General features: G+C 41.6%; 1 protein-coding gene across 1 annotated transcript in view; it reads left to right on the forward strand.

Moving 5' to 3' along the window:
* The first annotated feature begins 6117 nt into the window (after window positions 1-6117).
* Window positions 6118-17189, forward strand: part of Wars2 (tryptophanyl tRNA synthetase 2, mitochondrial) — a 71262-nt gene continuing 60190 nt past the window's right edge. Inside the window, exon 1 of the mRNA XM_057793494.1 lies at window positions 6118-6213. Within this exon, the coding sequence (XP_057649477.1) occupies window positions 6124-6213 (90 nt within the window). The 5' untranslated portion in view covers window positions 6118-6123. The remainder of the gene's footprint in view (window positions 6214-17189) is intronic.

Below are 17189 nucleotides of genomic sequence, written 5' to 3' on the forward strand. Positions count from 1 at the left end.
GTCCGTAGACGTGAGTCCCATGGTGCCTTTTTAATCACTCCGTTTTAGGACAAGGGAAACCAGTGTCCTAGACAGACGTGATGTAATGTGTATCCTCTAACAATCCATTTTCCCCATCCATTCTACATTTAGGGAAAAAGGCATGCAAAGTTTAAATGATTTGTGGAGATCAGTAACAAGGACAGTGTGCAGATTTTCTCAAATTTTTGCTATTCTATTTATTGAAGGGAAAACATGAAAGAAAAAATAGCCGATTATAGGTCAATGGATTTGGGGAAGTCTGATGAATTCTAACTCACTGAAATGGAATTTGACAGCCACAGGGTGAGGTTGATAGACTATTTTTAGAGAGATCAAAATCACTTGATTTTTAACTCCAGGAAGATGAAGATATAAATATTTTGTGTGAATTTTGGTAGTCACAGTGAAGTGGTTCTCAATCTATGGATCATGACCTCTTTTAAGAGGAATGATCCTTTCAGAAGGGTTACCTAAGATCATTAGAAAACATATATATTTAAATTATGATTTGAAAAAAGTAGCAAAATTACAGTTCTGAAAGAGCAGCAAAAGTAATTTTATAGTTGGGAGTCACCACAACATGGGGAACTATATTATTAAAGAGTGATAGTAGCATTAGGGAGGTTGAGAACCACTGCTGTAGATAGATAGGAGACAAACAAGAAATCGTTTGATCAACCAAAACGTAAATTCAAGGAGATGGATATGGGATTTTTTTTTTTTTGCTTTTTATTTTTTTCTTATAACATGGTCTCACTTTGGGACAGGCTGGCCTCAAATTTATAGCCATCCTCCTGCCTCAGCCTCCAAAGAAGTAGAATTATGTGTAGACATGAGTCACTATGCTTGACTTCCAGGAAACATTTTTGGAGAAGCTTGCCAAAGATTACTGAATGGAAGCTCAATTTGGAAGTAGGAGACCTGTCCATTCTAGTTATGAAGTAGCTGAGTGCCAAGGATGGGTTTAAAATAGATCTTGCTGCAGAGAACATATAGGTCTTATTTTCAGGGCTATACCATCTGGGGAAAAAATAGGGCATTCCAAGGCAGTTATAAAATATTTTTTCAAAAGTTTAATTTTTCTAATTTTCAAGTTCCATTTTCTCCTTGGAAGATGAAGAGTGCGGGTGGGAAACACTGACACAACCTCTTTCGATTCTCTCCGAGATACACGTTTAAGGATCTGCATTCTCTACCTTCTTTCAAGCCATTCTCTTAAGCTAAAACTGCAGCTTCAGAAAGGGTATGGAAAGAGTACTAAAAAACTAATAGCCACCCTTGGGCCTGCATCCTATGTAATCCTATGTGACTAGTTCTCTAAGGCTACACACTAAAGACCACAGGACTCCATATTCTGAGGATCACTGCTTCCAAATAGCCTACTGGGCATGCTCCATCTCTTTCCACTCTCCCCTCACTTTCTTTTAGCCCCAGTCACAATGCTGTAAAGTAGGAATCAAAAACACTTAAGGTTCTTGCTATTCATATCCTTTGCTTTCTCCCTTGATCTTATTGGATTGCACAAGTTGAGAAGAGACAGTGATGTCTCCCTTAAAACTGCTAAGTGACCTTTCAAAGTACACAATGAATCTTTTGATGATTTTCACAATGAGATAATTTTCAACCCTACTCCATGGGCGGGGTGGGGCATAGAGAATACAGATGAAGAGACCAGCATTACCTATCTAAAAACCAGATACTCACTATTCTGACCACACACGGGATGTGGCTTCATGTAAAACCTTCCCTCACTTGGACCAGATTTAACCTCAGTTTTCTTAGCAAGGCCCTAGCATGGAAATGGAATTGAAGCCTGTGTGTGTGCATGTGCTTGCGTGCATGTGTGAACTCCTGTGCTCTTGCTCCTATGCGTGGAATGGTTTGTGACAAGTGCTATCTACGGACCAGTTTCATGATCTATGAAATGCATCACAGAACGAAGGCTAAGCCAAAACTGAAAAACAACAGCCACCTATTCGTCATCTCAGCTCACCCATGCTTCGATGTGCACAGCAGTTGTCTTACACAAGGGTGGGTTTCCACAAGTCCCTTTTATTCCTCTATGCATAATGGATCCAGACTAAAATGGTATGGTCAGAAAACTGTTGTTGTACACCCATAATTATCAATTTTTCTTCTATTACAGAATCTCCTCCTTCACATTAAAAAAAAAAGGCATACTCAATGTGAAGGGTAGGGGTGAGTGGGTTATGCTTAAAGTAAGTTTTGAATACAATTGCCATCTAATTTTTGCAGCCTGAAAAATTCTTCTTTAAGTGAATAAATGTGTAGAGCAACTCTCCATTACCTTGATCAGCACCTAATACCAACGTGACACTGAGAATTAAATTAGAGAAACAAAACTGGATACTTTGAGACTTGGGGGCTGATTATAATACTGGAGTTAAGAGTGGGCTTAAACTCTTCCCTTATCCCATTTAAATCTAACTAGGTATAAACTCTCCATTACTGAGGAGTGGAGGTGTGTCTGCCGAGGTGGAGGTTCCCTTGATGTTCGTGGACAAGGAAACCCAATCCTCTTTTCTGACACACATGGTTGCAATAGAAACAGCGCCTCGACTGCCAGTCTGGTTTTAATCTGTTGTTTCTAGCAAGAGAGGATTTTCAGGGAACGTTAAGAAGAGCGCAAAATTACCAGAACTTACTATAAAATAAAAGTGTTGATGAGAAATCAAATTTTAAACAAGTGCTCATGCTCCTAAACATGAACACATGTGGACACACGTGGTGGGCGCTACAACTTTAAGAATAGGAAAGCTTAATATTTTAAGAATGTTCGAAGACTGCTCTGGTAACTAATTTATATCTCATTTTAAGAAAACACTTCATCTTACTCAAATGACCCAAGAAGTAAAAATGCTGCCGTTAAGCACAGTGTGCCATTTAAGCAGCACTCTTCGATACATTTCTGTGTGAGTAAGTTTAGCATTATAACCTTTTTAAGTATAATTACTGTATATGGAAACACTTTAAAAGTGCATTATACAACTTTTTAAAGATTGACAATTACAATAATTAAAGATATTTGTTAAAGTAAGAGACACCTGTATACTGTTTATTTTGGAAGACGGTTTAGAGGATGGCAGGTCTTTGGTCAATCTTCCTTCAATATTAAACACTATTGTAAAACATCAAAAAAACTGACTAGAACTGGCTCTAATGAGTCTTGTCGATTCTGGTTGTTAAAAGTATTTCAACTTTTTTTAAAACCATAAGTCATATAACATGTTAAAAATAAAATTTAGATTTAGAACATATAACTGCTCTGTGCAAGGTACTTTCCTAAGTGATTTGGAGAAAGGTTAATATTTGTGAAGTTTTTATAGTATAATAAATATTGCGTAGTCCTTTTCCTGGCAACAATTAGCTATTAAATCTCTAATAACATCTTACAGTTTACAAATGATTACCTCAAAGTATTGGAAATACATTGATGGTGCGTTAACATAAACACATCTTTTACCAAGAGCGAGTCCAGATTTCTCCCTTTGTCTTACATTGCCTTGTATTTGCAATCTTTCTGCTGTATGAGTCTGAATCTGTGCTTGCCTGAATTATGTCATGGAAATCTGCCCTTGTGTCTGTGTGTCCCTAGCAAAAGGCTTTTGTTCTGTATTTATTGGACAGCAAAGAAAGCATTTCATGGAGGAGGGATGGATATTTCACTGGCACCTTGAACAGAATTTCACAAAGGATGAAACTTTACTGGCTCAAACTGACCCTGGCAATGAACAAAAACTATCAACTGAATCTAACTTCTGCTTCCAGTGTTTGTGGTGATTTGTTTATAAGGTTGCTCTTAACCTATTTGTTGCTTTCAACAAATGTCTACTTACAACACACAAACAAGTGCATTCATTGCTCTCTGGATCATAGGCAAGGAAGAACATTTATCTTAAGATTTCAAGTATGCATTAACTCAGGTGATTGCATGGAAAATTCAAGGCAAGTAATATGGATTATTACATGGTTCCCTCTCTCTTTTGTAGTTTTCGAAATTATATCATTTCCTCCTTCTCTTGTTATCTTAAAGGCAGATTAAACAATCAGGCTGAGTACACGGTAGCATAGCAGTCTTAAGTAACTTCAAGGTGTATAATTTGCTGGCTGTGAGGTCCAGTGAAAGTATGTAGGGATATTTTTATAATAATATAAGATATATTTCCATAATAAGGTGTCACTAGAGCAAATGATTTATTCAAAAGTCACGGTAGAGTCTTAGTTAAGATAAACTGTCTTAACTAAGAACATGTCCTGGAAATATTCCCCATGAAAGTATTACCAGTCATAACCTGGGCAAAAGATTCCAAAACACAGTTGGCCCAACTGTCTCACTACTAGGTTCTTCTTTTTTAATTCTACAATCTGGATGAACAGAAATGCTACAAGTCTAAAGCTAATTCTTAAGGTTATAATCTCATTGACTCAAATTGTAATGATTTGCTTCCTGTGGGAAGACTAAACACCTAAGTCATTCATAAACCCCACGTCGCAGTGGATATTGTCTGTCTCTTCTCCTGATGGGCATTGTCCTGGGCTTCAGCTAATACCATACACTTTGGTTTTCTATTAATTCATGGCCACTTAATTTCCATTTCTTGGCCACTGTTGTATTCTAAATTCTATCTGGTTTCAGTTTTGTTTGTTTGTTTGGCTCCATGTTCTGTGGCTCCAGTCTCTCCTCAAGTTCACACTCAGCTGTGTAGTTAAAATGCTTTGCATTTGTAAGTACATGCACCTTGAGTTTCACTGAGAAAACCAAAATCACGTTGGTATGGTCTGTTAAGGGATGAACTATGACCTTATACATACCTGTAATTCCTTCCCTGCTCACTTTCAATTACAGCAATTGTGCTTGAACTTCGGGGTCAATTGCACACTTAGGAAATTTTATTATATGATTTGAATCCCATCTTAACCTTAGATTTCAACTCCTTAGGAGTACAGGCACCTCATATACACCTTAACCTGTCATGGCCCCTTGGTAATTTCTAGTATACATCTCTTAGACTAATATAAGAAATACAATAGGATTGGGCCACATCTGTTTCAGTTATATTTTTTATTGATTCTTAATCTGAGAGTTTTCAGGTCCACTGACAGAAGTCAACTATCTTAACACAAAACACTGTCTTCCTCCCGGTATCATTGGTGCCATTAAGCTGGTAGTTGAGCCACCAGCAAACACTGCAGTCCTAAGCATTGTCTACTGAATGTGGTGCTTGCTTTGACACCACCTCCTCAGTGTGCACCATGTATTTATCTGCAAAGGCAAGATACTCACACATATCCTTATACCATCAGTGTTTTCCATTCAGGGTATGAGAGTATAGTTGGGGACCCTATGACCACCACGTAAGTCTCAAAAAGCCATTATGGTCCTATAGGAGAAACAGTCTTCATTCTTAAGAGACATGAATAGAAAGTTGCATCTTGTAGCTAGGTCAGAAAAACAAACTACTTGGGTTTTTTTGTTTTGTTTTCTGTAAGAAGTAAAGTCGGGGAGGGGGAGGGAATAGGCTCAGTTTGACCTCAAAGCCTTGAGATCATATTTTTAATGGTCTTGGAGGTCACTGCCCTTCGGTTCAGTATCCATGAGTATAGCAGAGCAAGCCATGTGGGGTCTGACAAGTCTTTGTAGTAGAAAGGGATGGTGGGGGGATGAATTGGATGTGAGGGGGAGTCGGCATCGCTTTGCCAGTCAGTGACTGATATTTGCCATCTTCGGTGTCCAAGGAAATCCGCGGGCCGCGTGTTCCCAAGGACCTTGGGGTCTATTTTATAGCCCTTGTTTAGGGATGTATGATTTCCTGTTATTTCCGTGTCTAACGCGCAACAACTTATTTACAAGGGCAGATAGTCTCCTTCAAGGAAGCTGGCACAAAGAGGACGGTTGTAGGAAGAACACTAGAGCCGAGCGCCACCTCATTCCAGGCCTCACCTGCTCTGCAAACACAGGAAACATCCCGAACGAGCTAGACCAGCTAGCAAGCACCACAAAGGCAAGCGCATGCGCGGTAAGCACAACTCGGGCTCTCCCGTCGACGTCATTCCGGGCCAGGCGGCTCCGCCCTTCCCAAGATGGCGCTGTGCTCCGTGCGGAAGGCGCGTGGGTGCTGGAGCTTCATCCGGGCACTTCACAAAGGACCCTCAGTGACTCCTGCTCCCCAGGTAACCCGAGCCGGCACTCTGCAGCAGGCTTCCGGTCCCGCCAGCGCCTCTCCGCGCCCCTTCCCTCCGGCCACTTATTTCCCCCTCCTTGTTTCCCGCAAAGAGTCCTCCGCAGTTTCCGAGGTTCACTAGCCTATGAATGTCCCCGACGTGGGGACGTCGCAAGCGCTGCTGCTGGGAGGCTCGAGCCGTCGACCGGCCACGTGGCCGCCGTTGCCAGGCAACGCAGGAAGCCGGCTCTTGAAAGAGCGTGCGGGTGTCTGAAACCTAGTTGCCCTAGGGTCGTTCTACACGCTGGTCTATTATGTTTTTATCCTCCTTTCCCTAATGGCTACCCCGGGGGTGCAGCGGAGAAGTCAGAAAAGGTCTATTTAGGTTCGTGCAGTAGCTAGCAGCGTGAAAGGTGCGCAAGTACCGGTGCACCACTATGGTTCTTTCTTGATCCTTAGGCATGTATCTAGCAGGCCCTGTAACCAACAGCAACAGGCTGCCAAGGAGCTTCATACTGTTGCTTGTGTGACAGCACTGAGCATGATACCTTGTGTTGAGACCCACCGTTTTTGCACTTTACCCTCAAAGCCAAGCATGGCAGCAGATATGTTGTCATTCGTTCTGATACGCACCAAAGCTTTTTGACTTAGATTATCAGGGCAGTAGGGTCTGAGAGAGGGAAGGAAATCTAAGGAATGAATTCTGACACCCTGCGTCTTCATCGCCACAAATGCACAGACAGTTGTGACACGAGAATGTCATATCATAACTGATGTACTGAAAAGCAAACCGGCCTAGAAGTTAGGGAAAATTCCTAAAAGTTCCTGACTTTTTTTCTGATGTTTGCTAGCTGTGCTATACAGATCGAGTCTCCATCCCCTGGGCTTATTTTCTTTAGGAGATCGGATACTTGAACTGATTGGCATGTTAATGTGTCCAAGCCTGGAAATCCTGTGGTTTCATCACTGTGAAGATAAAGTATAGCCAGTGAGTGTAGATGAAAATCATCATGTAAGATTGTTTCTAATCATCCCATAAATTACTCATTCTCTGAACTTCTGTTTTCTTCATTAATGTAAACCTCACAAGATTTCATAAGAATAAAAGACACAATATACTGGAGACTCGGCAAGCAACTGTTCAAATGTTACTTTAAGTTTTAAGAAACAGTGTTAGGGAAGAAATGATTCCAGCTGCAATTATCAAATGTTTTCCTTGAGGTTTGGGATTTTTGATTTTTCAGAAAAAAAATTGTAGGCATTTTAATGTGTATGGAACCAAGAAATTCTAGGGCAGATTACTATTTTAAAACCCTTAATTTAGCTTTAAATAAAAATAATTAAGTGTTAAAGTACCATTTCTGCAGTGTCATAATGCATATCACTTAAAATTGATGGCAGGAAAGACTAGGGTAAGCCTGGCCTGATGACAGAGGCCTGTAATTCCTGCTATTCTGGAGCCTGAAGTGGAGGCTGGAGGCTCACAAGTTCAAGACCAGACTGGGCTATAAAGTTCAAAGTCAGTTTGGGTGATTATGTGCGATTTTGTGTGTGTGTGTGTGTGTCTCAAACTAAAAAGTAAGAAGATGACTGGACATGTAGCTGAGTGTCAGGGTGCTTCTGCAGTGCACATGATGACCCAGGTATAGAAACACCAGCGAAGCCTGCCGAAAGGCTGACAGAGAAGAGTAAACATTGTATTCAGAATATTGCAGTAGTTTTTGTACATAAGTGTTAACACATAGGAAAAAAACACTGGAAGGAAACAGCCTTCTTTAACATTTTGGTTGTGTTTGTTCATCCTAAATAGGAAATTAAGAGTAATTTAAGTGTGTTTTAAGCATTTGTCTCGTGTGTTTCAAGTTGCAGTTCTATCACTTTTATAACCAGAAAAGTTTGAAAGCATAAATCTCCGTGCAAACCTGTAGTCACTGATGCCGTTTTGGCATTTTAGGTTTCTGAAAGAGATACCTGTCCTATATTGCCATTATTAAAGTGGCCTTGGAAGAGGACTCCTAAAAATTTATGGCCACTTTTCCTGTGTGGGTCTTCTTTTTCTATTGAAAGGCTTCCTTTGAAGTCCAGGGGATTTTGTGAGCAGATGCAGAAATATGTGAAGGAAGAATTGGATTCTCAAACCAGATGCACTGGACATTTTTATGACATCTCATAACCTTTGTACAAAACAAAAAATAGTTTGTAAGAGCATACTATAAGAGAAAGGATTGCATATTTATCATATAGGTGATTTTATCAAACCAAGAAGTGGTTAAGTTACTCGGTTATTGGTTTAGGCTGTGCTCGTGCCCCCCTGAAGTGCTCAGTGGGAGCAATAGTCTGCTTTGAGGTGAGATGAGTCATAGCTGTGCTTTGTTAGAATGGGTGTACTGAGACTCCTAAGTTCTTTTAATGTTTGGGGAACTTTTTAAACAATATCTTGGCTAAGAAATGTAAGAAGTGCATTGGTAAGAAGCGTGACATATTTACTCCTGAAGGCTACATGTACACTCAAACACGAAATAGCAAGAGAAGGGCTAGAGGTGTGGCAGGTGCTTACCTAGTACTGGAGAGATTTTGGGTTTAGTCTCTGCTGTCTTAAAGAGGGGCACGGGGGAAGAAAATACGAATAAGAGCACATCATACCATATTCACTGTAGATGTCTACAATTTATGTGAAATTGGTTTATTTTGTCAGGTGTTGCTTGACAGAAAACTGCTGAAATCTGACGAGATGAGAGTAATCACAAAGTCAGAGAAATGACAATCTGACATACTGTTTAAAGGCCGGTGGTATTAGGTCCGGCGAAGCCTGTCATCATTGGCCAAACACAGGACCTGTCCTTCTTTAAGCACTCATTCACGGTTGTATTTTGAAAACAGTGAAATAGTCTTGGTTAGAAGATTTTTTGCCAGATTATTTATAATCATTCAGCTCACATATAAAAAGCCCTTGGTTCATTTTTAGCCCTCCTCATTCTAGGTTTGGCCAACACTGCTCTATTCTTCTTCCTGCCGATAGTCAAAATGTAACTGTTAGATGAAGGAAACATGTTTCAAAAAGAAGAGAGAGCCACTGTCTTAAATTTCTGATTACACGACAAAACTTCTAAAAGCGCTTAAGATCTCCAGAGTTGCCGAATTAGTTCCTGTCTAGCCTGTGATACACTTTGTACTTCACACTCATGATTATCAAAACTAAAGCTTAACATCTGTACAGTGCCATCACCTTAGGTATGAACCATGTTCTAATTTTGCCACTTTTTCCAGCACTCATTTTGCTTCATCCGAATTGAATGCAGGATCCCATGTTTCATTGCTGTGCATTCTCCAACCTGGATTACTCTCTGGTTTTCACTATTGAAAGGAGCACCTTGGCCGCTGCCGATGAGTATGAGTCATGCTTGGTAGGGTGGCTCAGTGTGAGTTCTCCTATGGACTTCTCATGCTTCGACCAGAGTTATGGATTTGGTAGAGTACACAGAGGAGAAGTTTCTGACTAGGTCATGAGGTAGGTGTTAGCACTTTAAGAACTAGAAAATAAGGTCTCTTTAAATCCTTTCCCACTTGATCAGTGGTGGAACTGAGATGGTGAAGTTTACTGTGGGCGTTTCGCTCCACATTTTATGATTCTTGTTGCTTAGGTTTCTTTGATCATACTGCCATGAAATTGGGATTTTCCTGGTAGTTTTGACTCAGTTTATTTCCAGTTCTGTCTGTGCCCTGTCCATCACCTGCTCCCTCTGCATGGGAAGCTTTAGGAGCTGCCGAGGTCGACTCAGAGTCTTGTTAGTTGAGAACTGTGCCAGTTAGATCAGACTGTTTCAGTTCTAATTTCTTAAGCAGTGCAAGAGGGCTCTCTGTGGATCCACCTACAGCTTCTTTTCATCTCCAGAAGTAAATACATTTGTTGAAAATGCCCCTTAGGTTGGTTGTCTATGTGGACTGAGTTAATGTAAATATAAATATCTCAAGTCTTTGAAAATATCTCTGGATAGCTAATAAAAACCACTGCTGGAAACACAAGAGAAAAAAGCATAGATAATTCTTAGGGCTGCCACAAACAGGGAGTGCTGGAGAGAGAGCGCTGCTGCCCTCCAGATTCCTTCTGAGTTTATTATTTTCATACCTGCATGTGCAGAGCTGTCTTCACAAAGGAACTGGTGTGTGTGTGTGTGTGTGTGTATGTGTGTGTGTGTGTGTACATAGATACACATATTTGCATTGGCATAGATGTATGTGTTTAGTATCTTTTAGAAGAGGAAATAATACACCTGCTGTGTGCTGAAGCATCATGACCTGTGCCGTGCGAGCCTTATCTTACTCCTTCCAAGAGTTTCTGTAACTCTTATTTCTATGCATTTTATGAAGGAAGACACTAAACTTGGGGAGAATAGTTGACATTCCCCAAACACAGAGCTAGTAGAGATCGGTGCTGGGGTGCAAACCCAGAGCTGCCTCTGCTTTTTCACTTGATTAGAAATTCCCTCTTATCAGTGAAATAGTGTAGGGGGTAAAGGGACACCTATAGCCCTTCTTGTCTGGTCCCTCCTCCTATTCTCCGGGGCCCCTGAGATACAATAGTGAATTTCATTTTTATATTTTTCATTTTTTATTAACTAATTTTTTTTCTTCAGCCCCAACAGCTCCCCCCTCCTCTCCTCCAGTCCCTCTCCATGACCCCTCCTCCATTCTCTCCTCTTTTCTCTTCAGAAAAGTGTAGGCTTCCCATGTATGTTAGTCAGCCATGGCTTATCAAGTTGCAGTAAGACTAGGCACTTCCTCTCCTATGAAAGCTGGATGAGGCAACCCAGTAGAGGAGGAAAGGGTTCCCAAAGAAGGCAACAGAGTCAGAGACAGCCTGTGTCCCTACTGTTAGGAGTCTCAAAGAAGGCCAAGCTACTCAACTGTAACATATGTGCAGAGGGTCTAGGTCAGTTCCATTCAAGTTCCCTGGTTGGCAGTTCAGTCTCTATGAGCCCCCATGAGCTTGGCTAGTTGACTCTGTGGGGTTTTTGTGATGTCCTTGACCCCTCTGGCTCTTACAATCCTTCATCCGTCTTCCACAGGATTCCCCAAGCTCTGCTAATGTTTGGCTGTGGGTCTCTGCATCTGTTGCATCAGCTGCTGGATGAGGTTCTCTGATGACAGTTGGGCTAGACATTGATTTGTGAGTATAGCAGACTATCACTAGGAATCATTTCACTGACTTTTTTCTCTTTTTTTTCCAGTCATGTTTAGTTCAGTTTTAGGTCTCTGAGTTGTTAGCCCTCCAGAGAGTGTCATGAGTGAGTTCCCTCTCATTGTATGGATGTCAAGCTGGACCAGTCACTGGTTGGCCACTCCCATAATTTCTCTACCACCTTTGTCCCAGCATATCATGTAGGCAGGGCAAATTGTAGGTCAGAGGGTTTGAGCCTGGGTCGGGCTCCCAATCCCTCCACTGGAAGTCTTGCCAGCTTATAAGAAATGACCAGCAAGTTGAGGCTGTAGCTTCCTTTAGTATAAAAGGGAGTTTGTTGATCGGGTCCACATTTGATGGATAGATTATGTTTTAGGAAGCTGTCCTGAAATATATAAGTAGAATATGGTATTGGTTCTGTTTACCAAAGCTCCGTGAGTATAGGGAAGTCATCAACTACTGTTCTCCTTCTCTGGGTTTTCCATCTTCTCTGTTCTTTCTTTCCTATCTTCTTCCTTCCTCAGAGCTTATTATTTATGGACTGTTGGTCGTTATGCAAAAGGCAATGCCACAGCTTTATCTTGGGTCTCTCTGGCCTGACCTCCAGCCTCCTCACAACGAACACCCTCCCCCCATCCCAGTTGTGCTCTTGACATTAGTGCACCCTAGTGTTTGGGAGCTTCTCTTCTAAACACTGTGGCCCATGCCCAAGACTTTGTCCTGGATTCTTCTCAGGAAAGATGTGCTCTTTGAGGATGATGCTGCTCTACCCTGGGGTAGCATGGCAGATGCAGAGACGGTTTACAGACAGAGACGACTCACTGACTCCAGCTTGCCTTAATCGGCCTGGCATTGGCAGACGTCCATCTATATCATTTCAGTGAGACCTGTCTTTTATCGCCATCTCGGCGTTGACCAAGCAGAGCAAGGTCGTATCTAGGTTATTGTACTGCCCCATCACTTGAGATCTCTTGGTCCTCCAATCATTTACTGAAATTCGTCCATAGCTCTCTTTTCTCTTGAGACAGCCATTTTTGTTGTTTTCTTTTTTTATTTTATTTTTTCTCTTGAACTGCCCCTCCATTACCTGTTGAGCTTACTTCTGATTGGCTAAGAAGCTGGCTTTTTGACTGCTCTTTTGCCTTTTGAGTAGAGTCAAGTCAGTGTGATGTCTAACCATGAGGGTCCTCACTAGTTCCACTTGCATCCCTATGCCAGACCAGCAACCAGCATTCAGATTCCAACTCCTTCTCTTTCCTATCTCCTGTTCTGACCGACTCATTGGTGAGACAGCTTCCATGAGAGTATAGTCCTGGATGGTCAAGTACAACCCTCCCTGATCTCATTTTTCAGAATGTTAATTGTGAATTTTTAACAAATCTCTCCTTGTATACATGTTCAAATAGAATCTATGCTCTTCAATAATAATATATTATTTGAATATAGCACTCTGTACTGCCCAAAATATTTCAGATATTCCCATCTAATTTTGAATACAAAATATATGTTACAAGGAGACTGCTTGTTTGTCCCAGCTGCCCAGCCCCGAAATAATCCCACAGAAACTGTATTCATTAAATCACTGCTTGACCCATTAGCTCTAGCTTCTTATTGACTAACTCTTACATCTTAATTTAACCCATTTCTATTAATCTGTATATCACCACGAGGTCGTGGCCTACCAGCAAAGTTTTAAAACATCTACCTCCAGCGGCTCCATGGCGTCCCTCTGACTCTTTCCTTCTCCCAGCAGTCAGTTTCGTCTTCCCTACCTACCTAAGTTCTGCCCTATCAACAGGCCAAGGCAGTTTCTTTATTCATTAATGGTAATCACAGCACACAGAGAGGACTCCAACATCAGATACAGAATTTCATTATTTAGCTGTCCAAAATTTCTACTCCCTGATAATAATTCCATTATGCTTTTCCCCTCTTTTTTTTTAAAAAAAAAAACAATTCCGTGCTAATGAGCAATCTAAGTAAGTAAATTTCAGTGTTCTTTTACGTTTTTTTTTTTTTGTTTGTTTGTTTGTTTTTTGTGAGTGTTTTCCTATTTCTGTTAAATCAGTTTAGTACTTGACTCATCTGGGCCTATTCTGATAGGACTTAGGCTTTCAGTCGTTGCTAAGGATAGTGACAGGGATGCAGTGCCCATAAACTGTCACTGAATGCCTGCCTTGTCCCAGGAATGTTGGTAAAGACATCAGATACACCAATCCTCCCAACTCAACTAGGTCCACAGATAAGAATTCTGGGAGGATTTAGTAAGTCACTCAAGGCCATGTAATTGGCAACTGTAAGAGCCAACACGTGAGCCTAGTTATCCTGATTGCAAACCCTATATGTGAACTATAAAATGGCAGAAGTATCTAAAAAGAAACAATGCATGGTAATTTGCTGATAACCTCTTTGAAAACTTGTAAGTACTCTATGGAAGCTACTTTTCTTGTCATGATGACACACAGGATGAACATTCTGAATGAACCTTTGTTATTGCTGTTCTTGCGGTGTTGCTTGGCTGCATGAATTATGGAAATAGAGCAAAGCTGTCTTGTACATTTATCTCTGTCTCCATTGGTCATCGCCACTAAGATTACCTTAGATAAAATAAGGCTTTAAAACATGGGTTTCAGGGCGCATGTAGGAAGTTATATTTATGTATTGTCTGTAGCCGGAAGGTCATCCTGGGCGGAGCCCTGCAGGCAGAGTGAAGGCGGAGAGTGCTAAATCTGCTGCGGATGGGGGGGGGGGTGTCGCTGTCTCCTGTACTGTGACTTATGGCTGGAATACTTTCTTCAAGGAATAGAAGCAGTAGCAGCAAGGCTTGAGAGGTGGGAGTTAGTGCTGTCGGCCCCCCTCTGCAGAGGATAAGGAGTTCCTTTCCAGAGAATTCTCACTTGTTAATGGAGCTCTAAAGAGGTCTACAGTTCACTAATTACAGAGTATGGACTGCAGTGATTGTCAACTCGTTAGCATGCGATGAGGCTTTAAATCAGCGCAGATGGACAGAGTTGGCGCTACACTAGCAAAGGCCTCCTTGGTAGCTTTTCCTGACAGTCTCCACCGGTGGAGACTGGACATTCCTATTCAGCCTCATCCAGGAGTCCTTCATGAAGGCATAAAAATACAGTGGTGAAGGGAAGTGGATTTGTTTGCTTAAATCCTTGATTTGGTCTTAAAGGTAGTTAAAAAAATACTGCACGATAGAAAAGGTCCCTTGGGCTGGGGGACTAATAAAACATTGTATAGCAAAGTCTCAAGGATAGTGAGGACTAGACTATCAAGCAGCTGCACTCTGCTGCATAGCGAGATTTTGGTTGAAAGGAAAAATCGATGCAGACAAGGTGGGCTTCCAGTGTCCAGCCGTTCTCCAGCCGCCACATGCAACTAACTGGAGCATGCGAGGTCAGGAACTGTGAAGAAAGTTTGTAAAAGATAAACATTCACATGTTTATCTTGACATCAGAACACATTATTCCTTGTGTTCTGTTGGGCTGTTTATCGCAAGGAAGCGTGGCATCACAGAATCTGCCTGACTATTGGATCCCTCAGGCATGTCGGTGATGCCACGTAACTTACCTGAACTCATCAGACTTGCTTTTCTCTTTTTCAGAAGTGTCAATAATGTTCACATTGTAGGAATATTATGTGGATTTAAGCATCTATCACATATATAAAGTCCCTTGGCTAATATTTAGTGCTCAGTAGATCTTCCCCTTTGAAGAGGACTGTTCCCACTCTTATATACCTTAATAGTATTTTTCCCATCACCACACAGCCCTTCCTTCCCAGCACCCAACCAGATTAATTTCCCCAAAGCAGAGCAGACTTGTGACTTTTCATAAAGTCTGTCCTCCTCATGACTTTTAAAATCTTCTCCAGACCATTGCTATTAAGATGGATCCTTGACCCAGAGTTGCATAAAATTCTGCTTTGCTTAGAGTCACCTGTTCACTTAATGACATATTTTTAAAGGGCCTTTCTTCCCATCTATATCTTTCTCTATTCTACTGTTCTTTTTAATTTCATTTTACTTGATTTATGACAGGATCTTACTTCGTAGATTTCACTAGGCTCAGACTTGCAATCTTCTGCCTGTTTCCCAAATGCTAGGGTACTGGGCATGCATCGTGCTGCCTAGCTGTTTCCCAAATGCTAGGGTACTGGGCATGCATCGTGCTGCCTAGCTGTTTCCCAAATGCTAGGGTACTGGGCATGCATCATGCTGCCTAGCTGTTTCCCAAATGCTAGGGTACTGGGCATGCATCGTGCTGCCTGGCTGTTTCCCAAATGCTAGGGTACTGGGCATGCATCGTGCTGCCTGGCTGTTTCCCAAATGCTAGGGTACTGGGCATGCATCATGCTGCCTAGCTGTTTCCCAAATGCTAGGGTACTGGGCATGCATCATGCTGCCTAGCTGTTTCCCAAATGCTAGGGTACTGGGCATGCATCGTGCTGCCTGGCTGTTTCCCAAATGCTAGGGTACTGGGCATGCATCGTGCTGCCTAGCTGTTTCCCAAATGCTAGGGTACTGGGCATGCATCGTGCTGCCTAGCTGTTTCCCAAATGCTAGGGTACTGGGCATGCATCGTGCTGCCTAGCTGTTTCCCAAATGCTAGGGTACTGGGCATGCATCGTGCTGCCTGGCTGTCTCACCACTTCCAGACACTAGGTGCAGCTTTTGTACATCGGTCAGAGAGCGGCTTAAGACAAGCGAAGAATTCTAATAAAACTTTGTAGAATTTTTTTCTGAAGCTGGAGGTTTGAAATTATATCTCCCATTTTGAAATTGCATGAGACTTCATTCCTGTCTATAGAAATGCTCGCACGCCTCTTTATAGTCGACTTGAGACAGATGGACGTGCATGGCTTTGTTCTGTAGACTCTGTTTGGACACTCCAGCAGGAGCAGTTCAACAGACGTTGTTTCTCAGATGACCTATAGGCTTCACTTAGCACAGAGAGCTCCCAAGCTGTGATCTTCTTGGAGACCCCTACATGTCCTAGAAAATGAGGATGAGCCCTTCCTGTTGGGTGGCAGCTATGATAAGTTGTATGTGTGATACATGAGGTATTACTTAAATCCTTGGTATTATGATTCCTACCATAGAAACCCCAGGAATTATTTACTGAATGAAGTCAGTGAAAACCAAATCAGTACAGTGATAAATGAGAAAATCTAGAGCATTGATATCAAGCGTGTTGTTGCATAGAAACCATACATTTTACTGTATTTTGTGTTTAACCGATTGCATCTGATGCTCAGTGTTTACCGCAGGTAGTGAGTGTTGTTTCCCAGTGTATCCAGGCATCTATGTTACCAGAAGGCCATCGCTTTCCGACCTCTTGCCTGTGGCTGAGTTTACTTTGCCGGCTCTAGTCTTCATGGTGCTGCTAATTACACTGCGTTTTTTGTTTGTTTGTTTGTTTGTTTTTGTTGTTGTACTGAAGTTTGCTACCTATGTGTTCAGGCAAGTGTGAATTAAGATGAAAAGTTTTTTATTTTGCTTCAGGGGCTGTCTAGTTCAATAAATGTGCTGTGTTACCTATAAAATAATTACTATTATATTTTTGCTATTATAATTAAGGGTTTGCTTTTTACCTTTCATGAAAGAGATGAGATCTCATTTACTAACTGTAGTTTTTTCTCATTCAGTCACACATTTGAAGTCTCCTTAAGGCAGCTCGTTTAACGATACCGAGCACTTCTTGCTCTGTTGTTGGTGTGCTCTGCATAGAAAGCAGCCAACCCTGCTTCTCACCACAGTTATGTGATAGACACGGTAAGGCCAGGCCTAAACTTGTACT

This window comes from Chionomys nivalis, chromosome 18, assembly GCF_950005125.1.
Source record: "Chionomys nivalis chromosome 18, mChiNiv1.1, whole genome shotgun sequence".
Lineage (NCBI taxonomy): Eukaryota > Metazoa > Chordata > Mammalia > Rodentia > Cricetidae > Chionomys > Chionomys nivalis.